Source organism: Salmo salar, chromosome 13 (genome assembly GCF_965601325.2).
Source record: "Salmo salar chromosome 13, fSalSal1, whole genome shotgun sequence".
In the NCBI taxonomy this organism is placed as follows: domain Eukaryota; kingdom Metazoa; phylum Chordata; class Actinopteri; order Salmoniformes; family Salmonidae; genus Salmo; species Salmo salar.
In genome coordinates this window covers 25,641,244-25,664,328 of record NC_138303.1, presented here as the reverse complement: position 1 = coordinate 25,664,328, position 23,085 = coordinate 25,641,244, and the positions used below count along the sequence as shown (strand labels likewise).

The 23,085-nt window shown below is 46.4% G+C and overlaps 1 protein-coding gene across 1 annotated transcript in view; it reads right to left on the bottom strand.

Annotated features, from left to right (window-relative positions):
- Positions 1–1,241: 1,241 nt before the first annotated feature.
- LOC106566746 (bone morphogenetic protein 7) overlaps positions 1,242–23,085 on the bottom strand; it is a 55,658-nt gene continuing 33,814 nt past the window's right edge. The window contains exons 2-7 of the mRNA XM_014135097.3: positions 14,104–14,296; positions 12,956–13,104; positions 11,941–12,147; positions 2,955–3,031; positions 2,242–2,352; positions 1,242–2,087 (exon numbers count right to left, since the gene is read on the bottom strand). Coding sequence (XP_013990572.2) covers positions 1,938–2,087; positions 2,242–2,352; positions 2,955–3,031; positions 11,941–12,147; positions 12,956–13,104; positions 14,104–14,296 — 887 coding nt within the window. The 3' untranslated portion in view covers positions 1,242–1,937. The remainder of the gene's footprint in view (positions 2,088–2,241; positions 2,353–2,954; positions 3,032–11,940; positions 12,148–12,955; positions 13,105–14,103; positions 14,297–23,085) is intronic.

The window sequence follows — 23,085 nt, the reverse complement described above, 5'->3', positions numbered from 1 at the left end:
CAACATTTTCCCCTCTCTGTGAGAACCCGACCTGGGATCCAATGAGCTTCCTAAACAAGGTAATGAAGGTGGTACCTTATGACATTGCATGGCCAAGTGCCCAATCAGAATACATTTTGGGATTTTAACTACTAAATTGTACATTATTACATCCCCTCTCACTCACCCCTCCTCAGATCATGAGCGTAAACCCAGCATACAGCCTCTTTCCCGGTCTACATTGGCAAAACCGGGCAGGGTAATTCATACACCATTTGTTATGTTTATGGAGAAACAAAACTGGAAGGGCACAAATTCTATCTGGGGGGTTCATGCCACCCCGTAGAGCATGCAATGGAGAGGGGGGGAGGAGATGAGAGGGGGGTAGAGAGGGGGGAGGAGAGGGGGGAGAGGAGAGAAGAAAGAGAAGAGAGGGGTGAGGAAATGAGAGGGGAGAGGAGAGGGGGGAGAGGAGAGAGGAAAGAGAAGAGAGGGGAGAGCAGTGAGAGAGGTGAGGAAAGACGAGAAAGGGTAGAACGCAAAGAGGGGAAAGAAAAGAGGAGAGATGAGAGGAAAGTGTGCTGTTGGTTAGGGAAAAGAAACCCGACACCAGAAAGTCAGTGATGCTTCCTCCCATTTTATTGAACCAGTTCTGCAGTAAAACAAAGACTTTTGTAAGTTAATAAGATTTAGCGTTGGTAGAGAATACCAGCCTTCTCGCCTCTCAATAAATAGTCCTCTTAAATAGACAGACCATCCTAAAATGGCCTGGCACACAAGTACACATATCTATCTCTCTCAATCCCCCTTCTTTCTCTTACGTCTGTTTTTCTGAAACCCTCTGTATTATTGCTTCTCAATGACTTGTGTGACACGTTTTTAAGCCTAGCTTATAAACAGAGCTATATTAATGCAAATGTTGTCGTTTTTTCTGAAGAGAACTATCCACTTTTTTCTATATCTGAGTCAATACACTATGACATCAGAGTAACATTAAGACAATGTTTGGGATATGGAGAGGAAAGGGCAGAGTTGTTTCCCATGACAAGACTGTAATGATAGGTCCACACTGATGATAGATTTAACACTGTTACTCTGCAGGGCAAACAACTGAGCAAGCATGGTGTAAAACAGAGAGGGAGAGAACAAGAGATAGAAAGAGAGAGAGAGCGAGAGAGAGAGAGAGAGAGAGAGAGAGAGAGAGAGAGAGAGAGAGAGCGAGAGAGAGAGAGAGAGAGAGAGAGAGAGAGAGAGAGGAGAGAGAGAGAGAGAGAGAGAGAGAGAGAGAGAGAGAGCGGAAGAGCGAGAAAGAGAGAGAGAGAGGTGTGTTTGTACTATACTGTATGATGAGTGGGACGCAATGTAAAGAGTTGCATAACATACAGTACATGTAGACACTGGAGTACAGAGGAGAAACATTGAACCTACCCTTAACATTCCCAAGACCAGGAAATAAATACACTTCTCTTTGTTTGAAAAACTATTTACACAGTAATGTACATGAAGAGTCCATAGAGCATCCACACTTCCTAAAGCCTAGTCTTTCAGTCATAAAAAGCATACAAAAACAATATAGATCAAAAATATCTAGAAAAACACCTTTAACTACACAGAAAACATATTGACATGAACAAAATATTGTGGACTGTGTATTACTATACAATCACTGCTTATAATGTCTCACACACAGTAGAAAGCACAGAAAGTGTGTGTGTGTGTGTATGTGGGTGTTTGTGTTTGTGTGTGTTTTCCAGGTTGGACTCAATAATCATGATTGTCCGCCAGTGCTCATGTAGCTCCTATCCAGCAGCACGGCAAGGCACTCTAGGACATGTAGTTCATTCATGTGTCCATTCAAGTCTCTAGATGAAAGTGACGAGTGTTGAGGGATATTTAGAGGCAGGAATGTGTGTGTGTGTGTGTGTGTGTGTTCTGAGGGTTGAGAGGTTGGCTGGAGTCTAATGGCAGCCACAGGCTCTGACCACCATGTTGCGGTACTTCTTGAGGATGACATTGGAGCTGTCGTCAAAGTAGAGCACTGAGATGGCATGGAGCTGGGTGGGAGCACAGCAGGGCTTAGGAATAGTGTCTGGGTTTATTAGGTGGACCTGTACAGGGGGTGGGGGGGAGACAGGTGGGGATTGGAGTAAGGGAGACACTGAACTGATAAAATGTCAATGCAGTTGTCTTTGTGTTGACACTGTCTAGTATATTGACTGAATGAATGATACGAAAATATCATGTTTATTCTTGGGTACTCACTAGTGTCTGCACGATGGCGTGGTTAGTGGCATTCATGTAGGAGTTGAGAGGGAAGGCACACTCTCCCTCACAGTAATAAGCTGCATAGCCCTCTGGAGCTATGATCCAGTCCTGAGAGAGAGAGAGAGAGAGAGATAGAGAGAGAGAGAGAGAGAGAGAGAGAGAGAGAGAGAGAGAGAGAGAGAGAGAGAGAGAGAGAGAGAGAGAAGAGAGAGAGAGAGAGAGAGAGAGAGCGGGATAGAGAGAGGGTGGATAAAGAGAGAAAGAGAGTCACACTGTTATCCTTCATGTGATTGTGTGATCAGCATGTGATGCAAGCCACAGTAGTCACAGTAGCCTCAGTAGTAACAACAAGCTTCCCGGTTCTAAACTCAGAACTTGTTGTGAACTGTGGAGCCCTAGTAAGGCGATAAATCTGCCCCTTTCCTCCGCATATCCCACTGTTTACCCAGCTGTTGGAATGGATATCATGGACAACAGTGAGAACTGAAGATCACTTTGGATTTAGGTCTCTGCTAAGAAAAGGCATTAGGGAGGACAGGGAGGGAAACAGCGGGGACAGAGTGTAAAAGAGGGAGAACAGAGGTGTGGTGAGGAAGAGATAAGTGTGGGAGCGAGTGAGAAAAAGGGATAGATTTTAAGAGGGAGGGTAGATAAAAGAAAAGGAGAAGAGGAGAAAGAGGGAGAGATAGAGGAATGTGTGGGGTGCGTACCTGCCACCCCAGGTCTCTGAAGCTGACATAGAGCTCGTGTTTCTTGCATGCCTGCTTCTGATCAGCACTGCTGTTCTCTGAGAGAGAGATGGGGGAGAGAGAGAGAGAAAGAAAGAAAGAGAGAGAGAAAGAAAGAAAGAAAGAAAGAAAGAAAGAAAGAAAGAAAGAAAGAAAGAAAGAAAGAAAGAAAGAAAGAAAGAAAGAAAGAAAGAAAGAAAGAAAGAAAGAAATGGAGAGATAAAGAGGAGTGTAAAACATTACAATATTATAGCATGGAAACCTTGCTGAACATGATATCAGTCTATGTAGTACAGGCCTAAACCTTTTTGGGTAGTTCACTGTGCCCTCTGTATACTCTGAGTTGTGGGGCTAGCAGAGCATAGAGGACAGAGAGAGGACAAAGAGGCTTAACCCATCTCTTTCACCACTCCATTCTATTCCCTCTCTTTTTCTTTCTATTCCCTCACTCCCTCTGGTACCCGTACCCTCAGGGGTTCTGTGGAACATACATCTGTCCCAGTCATTGGGATTGGGAATGATCAGGAACAACTGGTTCTCATCAGCTCTGTCACACACACACACACACACACACACACACACACACACACACACACACACACACACACACACACACACACACACACACACACACACACACACACACACACACACACACACACACACACACACACACACACACACACACACACACACACACACACACACACACACACACACACACACACACACACACACACACACACACATACACACACACACACGTGATCTGCCCCAAACATAGGACCTGACTTTGCTCTATGCCGGGTTCTTGGCCCTGTCTGTCCACTCCGTGAGGCTCATGTATTTAAAGCCAATGAATTAAGGCATCAAGATTCACAGTTTTGGCAAGTCGGTTAGGACATCTACTTTGTGCATGACACAAGTAATTTTTCCAACAATTGTTTACAGACAGATTATTTCACTTATAATTCACTGTATCACAATTCCAGTGGGTCAGAAGGTTACATTCACTAAGTTGACTGTGCATTTAAACAGCTTTGCAAATTCCAGAAAATGATGTCATGGCTTTAGAAGTTTCTGATAGGCTAATTGACATCATTTGAGTCAATTGGAGGTGTACCTGTGGATGTATTTCAAGGCCTACCTTCAAACTCATTGCCTCTTTTCTTGACATCATGGGAAAATCTACAGAAATCAGCCAAATCAGACCTCCACAAGTCTGGTTCATCCTTGGGAGCAATTTCCAAACGTTCATCTGTACAAACAACAGTATGCAAGTATAAACACCATGGGACTACGCAGCCATCATACTGCTCAGGAAGGAGATGAACGTACTTTGGTGCGAAAAGTGCAAATCAACCCCAGAACAACAGCAAAGGACCTTGTGAAGATGCTGGAGGAAACAGGTACAAAAGTATCTATATCCACAGTAAAATGAGTCCTAAATCGACATAACCTGAAAGGACGCTTAGCAAGGAAGAAGCCACTGCTCAAAAACCACCATAAAAAAGCCAAACTACGGTTTGCAACTGCACATGGGGACAAAAATCATACTTTTTGGAGAAATGTCCTCTGGTCTGATGAAACAAAAATAGAACTGTTTGGCCATAATGTCCATCGTTATGTTTGGAGGAAAAAGGGGGATGCTTGCAAGCCGAAGAACACCTTCACAACCGTGAAGCACGGGGGTGGCAGCATCATGTTGTGGGGGTGCATTGCTGCAGGAGGGACTGGTGCACTTCACAAAATAGATGGCATGATGAGGAAGGAAAATTATGTGGATATATTGAAGCAACATCTCAAGACATCAGTCAGGAAGTTAAAACTTGGTGGCAAATGGATCTTCCAAATGGACAATGACCCTAAGCATACTTCCAAAGTTGTGGCAAAATGGCTTAGTGGCCATCACAAAGCTCTGATCTCAATCCCATAGAACATTTGTGGGCAGAACTGGAAAAAGCGTGTGTGAGCAAGGAGGCCTACAAACCTGACTCAGTTACATCAGCTCTGTCAGGAGGAATGGGACAAAATTCAGCCAACTTATTGTGGGAAGCTTGTGGAAGGCTACCCGAAACATTTGACCCAAGTTAAACAATTTAAAGGCAATGCTACCAAATACTAATTGAGTGTATGTAAAATTCGGACCCACTGGGAATGTGATGAAAAAAATAAAAGCTGAAATAAATAATTCTCTCTACTATTATTCTGACATTTCACATTCTTAAAATTAAGTCGTGATCCTAACTGACCTAAAACAGGGAATTGTTACTCTGATTAAATGTCAGGAATTGTGAAAAACTGAGTTTAAATGTACTTGGTTAAGGTGTATGTAAACTTCTGACTTCAACTGTATATATATTATAAAGCAGATAGACAGGCATCGAGGCATTCGGTTACTGTTCGATTGAACGTTAGATGGGCAAAACTTGTGGCCTAAGGGACTTTGAGCATGGTATGATCCAGCATCCTGGAGTCGCCTCTTGACTGTTGACGTTGAGACTAGTGTTTTGCGGGTACTATTTAATGAAGCTGCCAGTTGAGGACTTGTGAGGCGTCTGTTTCTTAAACTAGACAATCTAATGTACTTATCCTCTTGCTTAGTTGTGCACTGGGGCCTCCCACTCCTCTTTCTATTCTGGTTAAAGACAGTTTGCGCTGTTCTGTGAAGGGAGTAGTACACAGCGTTGTACGAGATCTTCCGTTTCTTGGCAATCTCTCACATGGAATAGCCTTCATTTCTCAGAACAAGAATAAACTGATGAGTTTCAGAAGAATGCTGATGCTCCAGATACTCAAGTTGTCTAAAGAAGGCCAGTTTTATTGCTTCTTTAATCAGAATGACAGTTTTCAGCTGTGCTAACAGAATTGCAAAAGGGTTTTCTAATGATCAATTAGCCTTTTAAAATCATAAACGTGGATTAGCAAACACAATGTGCCATTGGAACACAGGAGTGATGGTTGCTGATAATGGGCCTCTGTACGCCTATGTAGATATTCCATGAGAAATCTGCCGTTTCCAGCTACAATTATTATTTACAACATTAACAATGTCTACACTGTATTTCTTATCAATTTGATGTTATTTTAATGGACAAAAATGTGCTTTTCTTTCAAAAACAAGGACATTTCTAAGTGACCCCAAACTTTTGAATGGTGGTGTATGTAAAGACAAGATTAATTCAAGAATAGTGTGATGGGTGACAATATTAGCCTATCATTTGTAAATTATATATTATCACTTGTGAATAATGCCTAGCTTAAGGCAAACAGGACATGCTTTTTCCCCCAACGTTTTCAAATCCTTGTCGCTCACTTCATGTAGCCTAGCCCATAGGCCTTTATGTTTTCATAAAGTTTGTTTACTAACAACTAAAGTGGTCAAATAACTTCTTAAAATGAAGCACATTAATCCACTTTACAACAGGTGTAGATCCTAACTGGCATACATACACAGCGCGTGAGTTTCTCGTTTGGGGAAGATGATTTTCACCATAAAAATGCACCTTTATAATAAAAGCATTACATGCATAATCACATCTGTGGTCACTTTTGATAATGGTGTTTTCCTGCTAATGGAACATTTGTGCTTATAGCCTACTGCCGTGTGCGCATTGCTGCGCTCAGAATGTGAAGAAATAGCCCAAATGTTTGTCAACATTTTAAGCTAAATGTTCTCATCTGTTGCGTCAGGCTCATTGCTTAAAACAGGTTTTTTGATGCTAGTGGCTGTATTAATGTGGCATCTATCACATCCCACAACTGTCCCAGACTATGTTTGGAATATTTATTTCTCGCACAGAATAGAATAGGTGAACTTTTGTACTATGGGGGATAGTAGATTGACATAGGCTAGTGCTTTTGCTGTTCGTTAGGCCTACTCATCTTATTGGCTGATGAAAAGCTAATGTGGACAGTTCTTCCATATCTTCAATATGCGCCTCAGAATTGGATGAGGACGCACACAGTTGGGTCCCTGATGTGTCTGTCTTCACTTGTTGTAAGGATCTATGCTGGAGACGAGAAGCAAGTACAAGGAGTGAACATTTACTGGAAAACGGACATCAAACCAAAACAAGAACACCGTCTGAATAGGTTGAACATAACCACAATAATGCTGACATGGGGAATCAACTGAGGAACAGACAGATATAGAAGGGAAATCAACAAAGTAATGGAGTCCAGGTGAGTCCAATGAAGGGCAGCCTGGCACCCTCGAGCGCCAGAGGGGGAGCGGGAACATGCTTGACACTTGTAGCCTGTGAGAAAGAGGTGCTTCGGCACACAGCTGGGAGAAGGGAATTATAATTATTATATGCAGCCCAAGGGCACAACAGCCACTGGCCGCAAAAGGCATGCATTTGTTTTAGGGGGCATTATGGCCACAAAAAGGGGATGACGCCAAATCGAAACATTATCAATTGCTTGTCAAATTGTGAATGAGAGACTGATGAAGTGTGTGCTGCCTGCACAAGAAACAAAGCAGAGCTCATGCCTTTCATGCAACTTTTTTCAAATTAGAGTCTCATTAGAGTCTCATCATGCAGCCGTAGAATGTAGTAAAATCATAACATATAGCCCAACGTTTGTATCACAACTAAAGTTACATAAATAACTCTAAATTAAATATATATGAGTACCTCTTTCATTGTTAACTGTTCAACACAGAATAGCCGCATGTGCAAACTGTGAAAACGTGCAAACTGTAAACCACATATCCTGAGGCCGCATTTATTGTAGCTGGGGATTTTAACAAAGCAAATTTGAGGAAAACGCTTCCAAAGTTCTATCAACACATTGACTGTAGTACTCTCTTAGGAAAAACACTAGACCACTGCTACTCGCCTTTTCGAGATGCCTACAAGGCCCTCCCCCGCCCTCCCTTCGGCAAATCAGATCATGACTCCATTTTACTCCTCCCTTCCTATAGGCAGAAACTCAAACAGGAAGTACCAGTGCTAAGGTCTATTCAACACTGGTCTGACTAATCGCAATCCATGCTTCAAGATTGTTTTGATCATGCGGACTGGAATATGTTCCAGGTAGCCTCTGAGAATAACATTGACGTTTACACAGACATGGTGACTGAGTTCATCAGGAAGTGTATAGGGGATGTTGTTCCCACGTTGACTATTCAAATACAAAACAGTGTAGTTATTCCCTCCATAAGGCAATCAGTCAAAACATCAGTACAGAGACAAAGTGGAGTCGCAATTCAACAGCTCAGACACAAGACATATGTGGCAGGGTCTAAAGATAATCATGGATTACAAAGGGAAAACCTGCCACGTCACCCTCAGACAAGTTAAACATCTTCTTTGTCCGCTTTGAAGATAACACAGTGCACCGATGTGGCTCGCACCCAAGGACTGTGAGGTCTCGTTCTCTGTGGCCGACTTGAGTAAGACATTTAAGCGTGTTAATCTTCACAAGGCTGCCGGCCCAGACGGCATCCTTAGCCGCGTCCTCAGAGCATGCACAGACCAGCTGGCTGGAGTGTTTACGGACATATTTAATCTCTCCCTATCCCAGTCTGCTCTCCCCACTTGCTTCAAGATGTCCACCATTGTTCCTGTACCCAAGAAGGCAAAGGTAACTGAATTAAATGTTTATCGCCCCGTAGCAGTCACCTCTGTCATCATGAAGTGCTTTGAGAGGCTAGTTAAAGTTCATATCACCTCTACCTTAGCTGACACCCTAGACCCACTTCAATTTGCTTACTGCCCCAATAGATCCACAGACAATGCAATCACCATCACACTGCCCTATCCCATGTGGACAAGAGGAATGCCTACTTCAGAATGCTGTTCATTGACTATAGCTCAACCTTCAACACCATAGTACCCTCCAAGCTCATTATTAAGCTCGTGGCCCTGGGTCTGAATCCACCCTGTGCAACTGGGTCCTGGACTTCCTTACAGGCCGCCCCCAGGTGGTGAAGGTAGGAAACAACATCCTCAACACAGGGGCCCCAGAAGGGTGCGTACTGGGGCCGTACTTAGCACCCTCCTGAACTCCTTGTTCACCCATGACTGTGTGGCCACGCACGCCTCCAATTCAAACATCAAGTTTGCAGACGACACAACAGTAGTAGGCCTGATTACCAACAATGATGAGACAGCCTACAGGGAGGAGGTGAGGGCTCTGGCGGAGTGGTGCCAGGAAAATAACCTCTCCCTCAACGTCAAGAAAACAAAGGAGCTGATCGTGGACTTCAGGAAACAGCAGAGGGAGCACTGCCCTAACCACATTGACGGGACCACAGTGGAGAAGATGAAAAGCTTCAAGTTCCTTGGGCGTACACATAACTGATAATCTGAAATGGTCCACCCACACAGACAGTGTGGTGAAGAAGGCGCAACAGCGCCTCTTCAACCTCAAAAGGCTGAAGAAATTTGGATTGGCCCCTAAGACCTTCAGAAACATTTACAGATGCACAATTGAGAACATCCTGCCGGGCTGCATCACCACCTGGTACGGCAACTGCACTGCCCGCAACCGCAAGCCTCTCCAGAGGGTGGTGCCGTCTGCCCAACGCATCACTGGGGGCACACTGCCTGCCCTCCAGGACAGCTACACCAGCCGATGTCACAGGAAGGCCAAAAACATAATGAAGGACATAAACCACCCGAGCACGGCCTGTTCACACCACTAAGGTCAGTACAGGTGCATCAAAGCTGGGACCGAGAGACTGAAAAACAGCTTCTATCGCAAGGCCATCAGACTGTTAAATAGCCATCACTAGCCTGCTACCACCCGGTTACTCAACCCTGCATCTTAGAGGCTGCTGCCCTATATACATAGACATGGAATCACTGACCACTTTAATAATGGAACACTAGTCACTTTAATAATGTTTACATACTGCTTTACTCATTTCATATGTATGTACTGTATTCCATTCTACTGAATTTTAGTCAATGCCACTCTGACATTGCTCATCCTAATATTTATATATTCCTTAATTCCATTATCTTACTTTTAGATTTGTGTATATTGTTGTGAATTGTTAGATATTACAGCACTGTTGGAGCTAGGAACACAATCATTTCGCTACACCCGCAATAACATCTGCTAAATATGTGTATGTGATCAATAAAATTAGATTCCCTCAAATCGTTTGGTCAATATATGTTTTCTATTTTATTCAGCTATGTTAAACTGTATTCTTCATATTGTAAAATAATGGCACGGAATTCTAAGAAAATCTTGCTAAATGAACCAGTGTAACCCACAGCCATATGGCATAGCCAGATCAGGGCCTAACATAAGGACAACTCAGAATATGCTAGACTACATTTTCATCATATAATTTCTCCTTAGACCTGTCTAAAATAAATAATGGATTTATTGTGATGGTGTAGACTATATTACATGGATATATTAGACTTTTTAAAGTGTAGATGTTCCAAAGGTCTTCATCAGTGGCTTGTGGAAGCCAGGAGATGCTAAATGTGTTCATGTTAATTAACGGTCAATTACCGTGAGACCGGCAGTTATTTCATGACTACCACAGCGCGGGCGAAAACAGCTCGTTGATGAGAGGTCAAAGGAGAATGGCAAGAATCGTGCGTGCTAACTGGCGGGCCACATACAGGCAAATAACGGTGCAGTACACCAGTGATGTGCAGAACGGCATCTCGGAACACACAATTTGTCGGGATTTGTGACGGATGGGCTGTTGCAGCAGATGACCACACCAGGTTCCACTCCTATCACCTAAAAACAAGACGAAAAGCCTCCAGTGGGCACGTGATCACCAACACTGGACAATAAGGAGTGGAAGAACAGTGCCTGGTCTGATGAATCCTGATTCCTGTTGTGTCATGCTGATGGCAGAGTCAGGATTTGGAGTAAGCAGCATGAGTCCATGGCCCCATCCTGCCTGGTGTCAACGGTACAGGCTGGTTGGATTGGGGTAATGGTGTGGGGAATGTTTTCCTGGCACACGTTAGGTCCCTTGATACCAACTGAGCAACTTTTTCTTGCCCTGAATCATTTAGGCTGTTCTGGAGTCAAAGATACTAGATGGGTGAATCTAATAAAGTGGTGTATGTGATCGTATACAAATGTAAGCAAGGTTTGAAATTATGTTTTAGTCAAATATTATATCTGTTTGGGCTTCTTGCGGTCAATTTGCAGTCTGCAATCGGCCTGCAGCGGAATCTATTTGATGAACCCTGGCCTAGACTATTTTCCCATCCAGTCCCAATCCCACTGAAATCCAAAATCTGGACTCCTGTCTCGCATGAAAATTCCTAACTTTATTCTTTAATCCATAGGTTGAAGTATCAAAGTATGTTTCTCACCTATGCATGTCAAAATACCACTATAACATTTTGCCCGCTTACTGTACTTGCTGATCAGCGCTTCTGTAGAGAATGTGTGATCAACAAACAGTATGAGATATTTTTAAAACAGAGTTGGTCCCCATTAAGATACCCTGATATTTCAACTATTTCCACTCTTCATCTCCCTGTTACTCATGATCTGATCTGCTATCTGTATGATCATGAACTCGATTAAGACAAAAAATATATTCTGTCATTCGTTGAAGGAGGTTATCTAATCTAGCAAGCTTAGCAACTTTGGTCACTTGACTTTTGTTTGACTGCCATTACAAAGTTTGTATAATTGGTTTGGAGGGGGAAAGTGTGGTGTGTGTGTGTGTGTGTGTGTGTGTGTGTGTGTGTGTGTGTGTGTGTGTGTGTGTGTGTGTGTGTGTGTGTGTGTGTGTGTGTGTGTGTTGACCCTTGGAGATATGTGGAAAATTATTGTAAGGAGGCTGTAGTAGACAGTAGTAGCCCTGGCCTCCATCTGCCTCCCATTTCACCTGGAACCCACACCAGAGCCAGCCATCACTACACCAACATATCACTGTGCCATTTAAAAGGCCTTCCACAATTACACATACTGCTGTAAGGCACATTCTCTTAGCTTCCCTCTCCCCTCATCCCCCAGTCCTTACCTGCGATGTTGGTCACTCGAAGTGCCTCCTGGCCCTTGTTGGCCCCTTTGGAGCGGTTGGGGTTGCGTTGTTTGGTGCCCCCTGGTGCTGAGCGGATGCTGCGCAGGTGCACCTCTGTGGCTTTGAAGAAGGCCACCATGAAGGGCTGTTTATTCTGAGGACCACTGAGGCCGATCAGCCCTGCCATCCGCGGGTTCACACTCTCACCTGCAGGGGGAGACACAGAGGACAGCATGTCAGAGACATGTCTCTGTGAGTGTGGGTATGTAAAGTGTGTGTGGTCCACTCAGTCTCTAATGAGAACCATTTATTTAGTCTGTGTAATGCTGAAAATTGATGGTGACGGGACGGGATGTCTCACGAGCGTGCCAGCACACGCCCGTCCATACCCCTCCCAACACACACACACACAACACACACTGTCCCTAACATGAAAGAAACATGGATCATCCTTCTATCATCACTGAGGTAAACTCAGAAACACTGTCATACAGTACTACTGTTGATGCTGCTGTTGTGGTTATTGATTTCAAGTGGCTAACATCCTGCCATCCTGATAGCAATCTCTCCTCCGCTCTAAAGAGAAACTTGACTCAATAGAAATACATCTGCACTACATGTTGTTTGTTGAAATCTCTTCTGCATGGGTGATAGTGATGATGAGGGTATAGTGGATCGTGTTAAATAATGAGGGCTTGTATTATCCCTCTACCAGTGTGTTCTCCCTGTATTGTGTGCTGGTAGAGAATGTGCCATTGCTATGCACTGAGGTCATACTGCTTATGCTGTCTCCTGTTCTTACATGAATCCAGGCCAGGGCCCATATACATAATTTAGATCCTAATTAATAAGATTATATGGAAAGGGATGAGCTGGTCCTAGATCAGTACTCATACTCTAATAAGCTATATGGTTATGGGTCCTGGTTCTTATAGGGTTTGACCTCTCATATAGAAGTTCTGGTTTAGAGAGCTCCCTCTGGGTTCTAGACCTGGTTCAAAGGCCCTCTGCTTACCCGCGGTGCTCTCCAGAGCCAGCTGCAGGCCCAGGTTGCGTCCAGGATTCAGAACCCAGTGGTTACTGGTCAATGTCACATCAATCACCAGCCAGCCCTCCTCAGCCGCCCAGATGACCCGCGAGTCCAACAGAAACAGGTCCGACTCCCTGGAGGAGATACACACACACACACACACGTGCATGCATGAGTAAACATTCACACAAACACGGAGACAAACACACACACATACACAACCAGAACCACATGGGACCCAAACATGCAAACATACGCAAAGAAACACAGACACACACACACAGATACAAACAGATACAGACAAATACACACACACACACACAAGCCTGCATACTTAGATAATATGTGCAAAAAGTGTGGAGCTGAGGAGTAGAACAAGTAAGGGAGTGAGATCAGGGCAATAGAGAAAGAGAGGAAGGGAGGGAAGGCTCCAGATGGTGAGGTCCAGGGGAACACTTAATTTCCATAATTGACAATAATGACTTTATAAACGACTGTTCCATTCATACTGAACACACTGTCCATCACACACTGGAATTAAGGGAGTGAAACAGAGAAAGAGCCAGAGAGAGAGAGAGGTAGAGAAAGAAAGAAGGATACAGCAAGAGAGAGAGAGAGAGAGAGAGAGAGAGAGAGAGAGAGAGAAAGAAAGAAGGATACAGCAAGAGAGAGAGAGAGAGAGAGAGAGAGAAAGAAAGAAAGAAAGAAAGAAAGACAGAAAGAAAGAAAGAGAACAAAGGAGAGAGAAAGAAGCATAGAGAAAGAATCCTTGTCCAACTAAAAATCATTGTTCTAAAGTGGAATGTTTTTCTCTTTTCTCCTCTTTTCCTTTCTGATATTCTATCCCTTCTTCCTCCAGTGTCCATCATTCCTCCCAGGCAGAGGGATACGTGTTGTTCCCCCTAGAGCTGTGCAGGCAGCAGAAGACTTTAGGAGGGGTCAGAGACCTGGCCCTTTACACAGCATAGGTTATAAACACCTTCCACATGGCTGTGGGAAAGACTGGATATACTCACTGATCTTTGAAAACAATGGTGGGAGAATAGAAGTGAGGGAACACAACCTGTTGCTGTGTGACATAACAGAGGAAAACCCTAAAACATACTGACACACACACACACACTATCCCTCACCTGTCGTTGTGTTCCTTCAGCACCTGGTAGACACTGATGCGGAAGGTCTCATTCTCAAAGCGCTCGTGGATGAAGTCCTTATAGATGCGGAACTCTGCAGCGGTGACCGCTTCCCCATCGGGGATACGTGATAGGTCGAAACGAAACTCTCTGTGGTGCCGCCGGACCGAGAGAAACTCCTTATCGTGCTCCACTGGAACACAAAAACACACACAAAGGATCATCAGACAGAACACCACAAACACACGCATGCACATGCACACACACACAAACTCTCTCCTCCTCCCTGAACCACAGAGACTAGTCTCTCCTCTCCTCCTCTCTGAACCCCAGAAACTAGTCTCTCCTCTCATCCTCTCTGAACCCCAGAAACTCGTCACTCCTCTCATCCTCTCTGAACCACAGAGACTCGTCTCTCCTCTCATCCTCCCTGAACCACAGAAACTAGTCTCTCCTCTCATCCTCTCTGAACCACAGAGACTAGTCTCTCCTCTCATCCTCTCTGAACCCCAGAGACTAGTCTCTCCCCTCATCTCTGAACCCCAGAAACTAGTCTCTCCTCTCATCCTCTCTGAACCCCAGAAACTCGTCACTCCTCTCATCCTCTCTGAACCACAGAGACTAGTCTCTCCTCTCCTCCTCTCTGAACCCCAGAGACTAGTCTCTCCTCTCCTCTCTGAACCCCAGAGACTCGTCTCTCCTCTCATCCTCCCTGAACCACAGAGACTAGTCTCTCCCCTCCTCTCTGAACCCCAGAGACTCGTCTCTCCTCTCATCCTCCCTGAACCACAGAGACTAGTCTCTCCCCTCCTCTCTGAACCCCAGAGACTAGTCTCTCCTCTCCTCCTCTCTGAACCACAGAAACTCGTCACTCCTCTCCTCCTCCCTGAACCCCAGAGACTAGTCTCTCCTCTCCTCCTCTCTGAACCCCAGAGACTAGTCTCTCCTCTCATCCTCTCTGAACCCCAGAAACTAGTCTCTCCCCTCCTCCTCTCTGAACCCCAGAGACTCGTCTCTCCTCTCCTCCTCCCTGAACCACAGAGACTAGTCTCTCCCCTCCTCTCTGAACCCCAGAGACTCGTCTCTCCTCTCATCCTCCCTGAACCACAGAGACTAGTCTCTCCCCTCCTCTCTGAACCCCAGAGACTAGTCTCTCCTCTCATCCTCTCTGAACCCCAGAAACTCGTCACTCCTCTCATCCTCTCTGAACCACAGAGACTCGTCTCTCCTCTCATCCTCCCTGAACCACAGAAACTAGTCTCTCCTCTCATCCTCTCTGAACCACAGAGACTAGTCTCTCCTCTCATCCTCTCTGAACCCCAGAGACTAGTCTCTCCCCTCATCTCTGAACCCCAGAAACTAGTCTCTCCTCTCATCCTCTCTGAACCCCAGAAACTCGTCACTCCTCTCATCCTCTCTGAACCACAGAGACTAGTCTCTCCTCTCCTCCTCTCTGAACCCCAGAGACTAGTCTCTCCTCTCCTCTCTGAACCCCAGAGACTCGTCTCTCCTCTCATCCTCCCTGAACCACAGAGACTAGTCTCTCCCCTCCTCTCTGAACCCCAGAGACTCGTCTCTCCTCTCATCCTCCCTGAACCACAGAGACTAGTCTCTCCCCTCCTCTCTGAACCCCAGAGACTAGTCTCTCCTCTCCTCCTCTCTGAACCACAGAAACTCGTCACTCCTCTCCTCCTCCCTGAACCCCAGAGACTAGTCTCTCCTCTCCTCCTCTCTGAACCCCAGAGACTAGTCTCTCCTCTCATCCTCTCTGAACCCCAGAAACTAGTCTCTCCCCTCCTCCTCTCTGAACCCCAGAGACTCGTCTCTCCTCTCCTCCTCCCTGAACCACAGAGACTAGTCTCTCCCCTCCTCTCTGAACCCCAGAGACTCGTCTCTCCTCTCATCCTCCCTGAACCACAGAGACTAGTCTCTCCCCTCCTCTCTGAACCCCAGAGACTAGTCTCTCCTCTCCTCCTCTCTGAACCACAGAAACTCGTCACTCCTCTCCTCCTCCCTGAACCCAGAGACTAGTCTCTCCTCTCCTCCTCTCTGAACCCCAGAGACTAGTCTCTCCTCTCATCCTCTCTGAACCCCAGAAACTAGTCTCTCCCCTCCTCCTCTCTGAACCCCAGAGACTCGTCTCTCCTCTCCTCCTCCCTGAACCACAGAGACTAGTCTCTCTCCTCCTCTCTGAACCCAGAGACTAGTCTCTCTCCTCCTCTCTGAACCCCAGAGACTCGTCTCTCCTCTCATCCTCCCTGAACCACAGAGACTAGTCTCTCCAGAGACTAGTCTCTCCCCTCCTCTCTGAACCCCAGAGACTAGTCTATCCTCTCCCCCTCTCTGAACCCCAGAGACTCGTCTCTCCTCTCATCCTCCCTGAACCACAGAGACTAGTCTCTCCTCTCGTCCTCTCTGAACCCCAGAGACTAGTCTCTCCTCTCCTCCTCTCTGAACCCCAGAGACTAGTCTCTCCCCTCCTCTCTGAACCCCAGAGACTAGTCTATCCTCTCCTCCTCTCTGAACCCCAGAGACTAGTCTCTCCTCTCCTCTCTGAACCCCAGAGACTAGTCTCTCCTCTCATCCTCCCTGAACCACAGAGACTAGTCTCTCCCCTCCTCTCTGAACCCCAGAGACTAGTCTCTCCTCTCCTCCTCTCTGAACCCCAGAGACTAGTCTCTCCTCTCCTCCTCTCTGAACCCCAGAGACTAGTCTCTCCCCTCCTCTCTGAACCCCAGAGACTATTCTATCCTCTCCTCCTCTCTGAACCCCAGAGACTAGTCTCTCCTCTCCTCCTCTCTGAACCCCAGAGACTAGTCTCTCCTCTCCTCCTCTCTGAACCCCAGAGACTCGTCTCTCCTCTCATCCTCCCTGAACCACAGAGACTAGTCTCGCCTCTCCTCCTCTCTGAACCCCAGAGACTAGTCTCTCTCCTCCTCTCTGAACCCCAGAGAATAGTCTCTCTCCTCCTCTCTGAACCCCAGAGACTCGTCTCTCCTCTCATCCTCCCTGAACCACAGAGACTAGTCTCTCCTCTCCTCCTCTCTGAACCCCAGAGACTAGTCTCTCCCCTCCTCTCTGAAGCCCAGAGACTAGTCTCTCCTCTCATCCTCCCTGAACCACAGAGACTAGTCTCTCCCCTCCTCTCTGAACCCCAGAGACTAGTCTCTCCTCTCCTCCTCTCTGAACCACAGAAACTCGTCACTCCTCTCCTCCTCCCTGAACCCCAGAGACTAGTCTCTCCTCTCCTCCTCTCTGAACCCCAGAGACTAGTCTCTCCTCTCATCCTCTCTGAACCCCAGAAACTAGTCTCTCCCCTCCTCCTCTCTGAACCCCAGAGACTCGTCTCTCCTCTCCTCCTCCCTGAACCACAGAGACTAGTCTCTCTCCTCCTCTCTGAACCCCAGAGACTAGTCTCTCTCCTCCTCTCTGAACCCCAGAGACTCGTCTCTCCTCTCATCCTCCCTGAACCACAGAGACTAGTCTCTCCTCTCGTCCTCTCTGAACCCCAGAGACTAGTCTCTCCTCTCCTCCTCTCTGAACCCCAGAGACTAGTCTCTCCCCTCCTCTCTGAACCCCAGAGACTAGTCTATCCTCTCCTCCTCTCTGAACCCCAGAGACTAGTCTCTCCTCTCCTCTCTGAACCCCAGAGACTAGTCTCTCCTCTCATCCTCCCTGAACCACAGAGACTAGTCTCTCCCCTCCTCTCTGAACCCCAGAGACTAGTCTCTCCTCTCCTCCTCTCTGAACCCCAGAGACTAGTCTCTCCTCTCCTCCTCTCTGAACCCCAGAGACTAGTCTCTCCCCTCCTCTCTGAACCCCAGAGACTATTCTATCCTCTCCTCCTCTCTGAACCCCAGAGACTAGTCTCTCCTCTCCTCCTCTCTGAACCCCAGAGACTAGTCTCTCCTCTCCTCCTCTCTGAACCCCAGAGACTCGTCTCTCCTCTCATCCTCCCTGAACCACAGAGACTAGTCTCGCCTCTCCTCCTCTCTGAACCCCAGAGACTAGTCTCTCTCCTCCTCTCTGAACCCCAGAGACTAGTCTCTCTCCTCCTCTCTGAACCCCAGAGACTCGTCTCTCCTCTCATCCTCCCTGAACCACAGAGACTAGTCTCTCCTCTCCTCCTCTCTGAACCCCAGAGACTAGTCTCTCCCCTCCTCTCTGAAGCCCAGAGACTAGTCTCTCCTCTCATCCTCCCTGAACCACAGAGACTAGTCTCTCCCCTCCTCTCTGAACCCCAGAGACTAGTCTCTCCTCTCCTCCTCTCTGAACCCCAGAGACTAGTCTCTCCTCTCCTCCTCTCTGAACCCCAGAGACTAGTCTCTCCCCTCCTCTCTGAACCCCAGAGACTAGTCTATCCTCTCCTCCTCTCTGAACACCAGAGACTAGTCTCTCCTCTCCTCCTCTCTGAACCCCAGAGACTCGTCTCTCCTCTCCTCCTTTCTGAACCCCAGAGACTAGTCTCTCTCCTCCTCTCTGAACCCCAGAGACTAGTCTCTCTCCTCCTCTCTGAACGCCAGAGACTAGTCTCTCCTCTCATCCTCCCTGAACCCCAGAGACTAGTCTCTCCCCTCCTCTCTGAACCCCAGAGACTAGTCTCTCCTCTCATCCTCTCTGAACCCCAGAGACTAGTCTCTCTCCTCCTCTCTGAACCCCAGAGACTAGTCTCTCCCCTCCTCTCTGAACCCCAGAGACTAGTCTCTCTCCTCCTCTCTGAACCCCAGAGACTAGTCTCTCCCCTCCTCTCTGAACCCCAGAGACTAGTCTCTCCCCTCCTCTCTGAACCCCAGAGACTAGTCTCTCCTCTCCTCCTCTCTGAACCACAGAGACTAGTCTCTCCTCTCCTCCTCTCTGAATCCCAGAGACTCGTCTCTCCTCTCCTCCTCTCTGAACCCCAGAGACTAGTCTATCCTCTCCTCCTCTCTGAACCCCAGAGACTAGTCTCTCCCCTCCTCTCTGAACCCCAGAGACTAGTCTCTCCCCTCCTCTCTGAACCCCAGAGACTAGTCTCTCCTCTCCTCCTCTCTGAACCCCAGAGACTAGTCTCTCCTCTCCTCCTCTCTGAATCCCAGAGATTCGTCTCTCCTCTCCTCCTCTCTGAACCCCAGAGACTAGTCTCTCTCCTCCTCTCTGAACCCCAGAGACTAGTCTCTCTCCTCCTCTCTGAACGCCAGAGACTAGTCTCTCCTCTCATCCTCCCTGAACCCCAGAGACTAGTCTCTCCCCTCCTCTCTGAACCCCAGAGACTAGTCTCTCCTCTCATCCTCTCTGAACCCCAGAGACTAGTCTCTCTCCTCCTCTCTGAACCCCAGAGACTAGTCTCTCCCCTCCTCTCTGAACCCCAGAGACTAGTCTCTCTCCTCCTCTCTGAACCCCAGAGACTAGTCTCTCCCCTCCTCTCTGAACCCCAGAGACTAGTCTCTCCCCTCCTCTCTGAACCCCAGAGACTAGTCTCTCCTCTCCTCCTCTCTGAACCCCAGAGACTAGTCTCTCCTCTCCTCTCTGAACCCCAGAGACTAGTCTCTCCTATCCTTCTCTTTGAATCCCAGAGACTAGTCTCTCCTCTCCTCCTCTCTGAACCCCAGAGACTAGTCTCTCCTCTCCTCCTCTCTGAATCCCAGAGACTCGTCTCTCCTCTCCTCCTCTCTGAACCCCAGAGACTAGTCTCTCCTCTCCTCCTCTCTGAACCCCAGAGACTAGTCTCTCCCCTCCTCTCTGAACCCCAGAGACTAGTCTCTCCCCTCCTCTCTGAACCCCAGAGACTAGTCTCTCCCCTCCTCTCTGAACCCCAGAGACTAGTCTCTCCTCTCCTCCTCTCTGAATCCCAGAGACTCGTCTCTCCTCTCCTCCTCTCTGAACCCCAGAGACTAGTCTCTCCTCTCCTCCTCTCTGAACCCCAGAGACTAGTCTCTCCCCTCCTCTCTGAACCCCAGAGACTAGTCTCTCTCCTCCTCTCTGAACCCCAGAGACTAGTCTCTCCTCTCCTCCTCTCTGAACCCCAGAGACTAGTCTCTCCTCTCCTCCTCTCTGAATCCCAGAGATTCGTCTCTCCTCTCCTCCTCTCTGAACCCCAGAGACTAGTCTCTCCCCTCCTCTCTGAACCCCAGAGACTAGTCTCTCCTCTCCTCCTCTCTGAATCCCAGAGACTCATCTCTCCTCTCCTCCTCTCTGAACACCAAGAAACTCATCTCTCCTCTCCTCCTCTCTGAACCCAAGATATTTGTCTCTCCTCTCCTCCTCCCTGAACCCAAGAGACTTGTCTCTCCTCTCCTCACATTTACATTTACATTTTAGTCATTTAGCAGATGCTCTTATCCAGAGCGACTTACAGTAGTGAATGCATACATTTCATACATTTTTTTCCCCGTACTGGTCCCCCGTGGGACACTTGTCTCTCCTCCTCTCTGGATCTCATGAGGTGGCGCACACACACACACACACACACACACACACACACACACACACACACACACACACACACACACACACACACACACACACACACACACACACACACACACACACACACACAGTAACCGAAGGTTGCTAGTTTGAATCCCCGAGCAGACAAGGTTACAAAATCTGTCGATCTGCCCTTGAGAAAGGCACTTAACCCTAATTGCTCCAGGTTTGCCGTCAATAATGGCTGATCCCTGGCTGTGACCCCACTCTCCGAGGGTGTCTCAGGGGGAGTTGGCATATGCAAAAAAATATATATTTCACACCTCACACTTGTACAGGTTGTGACACAAGACAAATATAAGCACCTCCTGTTTGACTGTTGGAGTGTGCGCATAGATACGCACTCACGTACTAAAGATGGTGCTGTATGGCTGCTGTCTTGCTCTGACCCAATGTATCCATTTTGTGATTATTTTGGCGTTTATCTTAATTTTTCTTTGCACTAAATGTAACTGCTTTCATTTCCTATGATCGACAAAAACTTCTGAACATCAGATCGGCAGTTACTAACCTCAATTCCGGCTTCAACTTCGACTCATCTGCCCTGGGCTCTTTGTGTACCTCCGTGCCAATTTTCAGGCAACATCTGTCTTATCTCCATGTTTCCGGTTTGTAATACTCGTTACTTTCAACAAATGTACTATCACCAATAATTTCATGTTGATGTCAACTTGAAAAAGAATTAATGCTATTGGTTCGACATTTATGAAAATGAACCATGCGTCAACATTGCAATGTTGCACAACCACAATATTTTGTCTTACAATATTAATCAGACTAAAATGGATCACATAATAGTTATATAAACCATCATTTTCTCATTTCACTTTAATGGGAATGTTTCACTATTTTTAATGACTAGTCATGCTTATCTCTACAAATCAGGTTCACTCCAGCTGTCCTTGTCATGCGCGCTCCTCATGTCTTGATAGAATAAATGTCTTTATTCTCTTCCAAAACGGAAAACTCATCATGCTTATCATATTTCCATGGCTTGAGATAATGTAATTGACCCCCAGAATCATAAAGTTAGATTTTTTTTAACCACTAACCTGTCGACAAAAGCTTATGTGAGAAGCTCATCCATACAAATCATTAAAATCCAGACAGAAAATATTTACACAAGAAGCAACCTATTACCACAATTGATTAAGGCATAATTCTAATGAATATAATTTTCAAACATTCAGTTACTTGTTGATATTTTGCTAATTTTATAAAAGCAATATGAACTAGAGGAGACAATGGCCTGTGCTTAAACGTTTTTCTATTTTATTCCAGATCATCAGTTTACATTATGTTACTTTCGTCCCATATGTCTCTCCTTTAACTTCTCCCAGGCTAACCCCCAAGACTAGCTAGCACGATACTTGAAACTTATGCTGTCATTTAGGCACTGGATGGGTTAAGAAAATTATATATGTTTGGAACCTTAATGACTTGGAGAAGATCTGCAAAGAGGAGTGGGACAAAATCCCTACTGAGATGTGTGCAAACCTGGTGGCCAACTACAAGAAACGTCTGACCTCTGTGATTGCCAACAAGGGTTTTGCCACCAAGTACTAAGTCATGTTTTGCAGAGGGGTCGAATACTTATTTCCCTCATTAAAATGCAAATCATTTTATAACATTTTTGACGAGTTATTCTGGATTTTTTCCAATAAACCTACCATTAAAATTATAGACCGATAATTTCTTTGTCAGTGGGCAAACGTACAAAATCAGCAGGGGATCAAATACTTTTTTCCCTCACTGTAAGACTGTATCATCTGCATATAAATAGATGAGAGAGCTTCCTACTGCCTGAGCTATGTTGCTGATGTAAATTGAGAAGAGCGTGGGGCCTAGGATTGAGCCTTGGGATACTCCCTTGGTAACAGGTAGTGGCTAAGACAGCAGCTTTTCTGACTTTATACACTGCACTCTTTGATAGAGGTAGTTAGAAAACCAGGCCAAAGACCCCTCAGAGACACCAATACTCCTTAGCCGGCACACAAGAATGGAATGGTCCGGTATCAAAAGCTTTGGCCAAGTCAATAAAAATAGCTGCACAACATTGCTTAGAATCAATGGCAATGTTGACATCATTGAGGACCTTAAAGGTTGCAGTGACACATCCATAACCTGAGTGGAAACCAGATTTCATACCAGAGACAATACTATAGACATCAAGAAAGCCAGTCAGTTGATTATTGACAAGTTTTTCCAACACTTTTGATAAACAGGGCCTATAGGCCTATAACAGTTAGGATCAGCTTATCTCCATGTTTAAATAAAGGACGGACCGTGGCTGCCTTCCAAGCAATGGGAACCGCCCCAGAAAGGAGAAACAGGTTAAAAAGGTCGGAGATAGGCTTGGCGATGATAGGGGCAGCAACCTTAAAGAAGAAAGGGTCTAAACCATCTGACCCAGATGTTTTTTGGGGTTCAAGTTTCAGGAGCTCCTTTAGCACCTCAGACTCAGTGACTGCCTGTCGGACGGGCAAGATGGCATGGCTGAGTCGAATAGGAATCCTG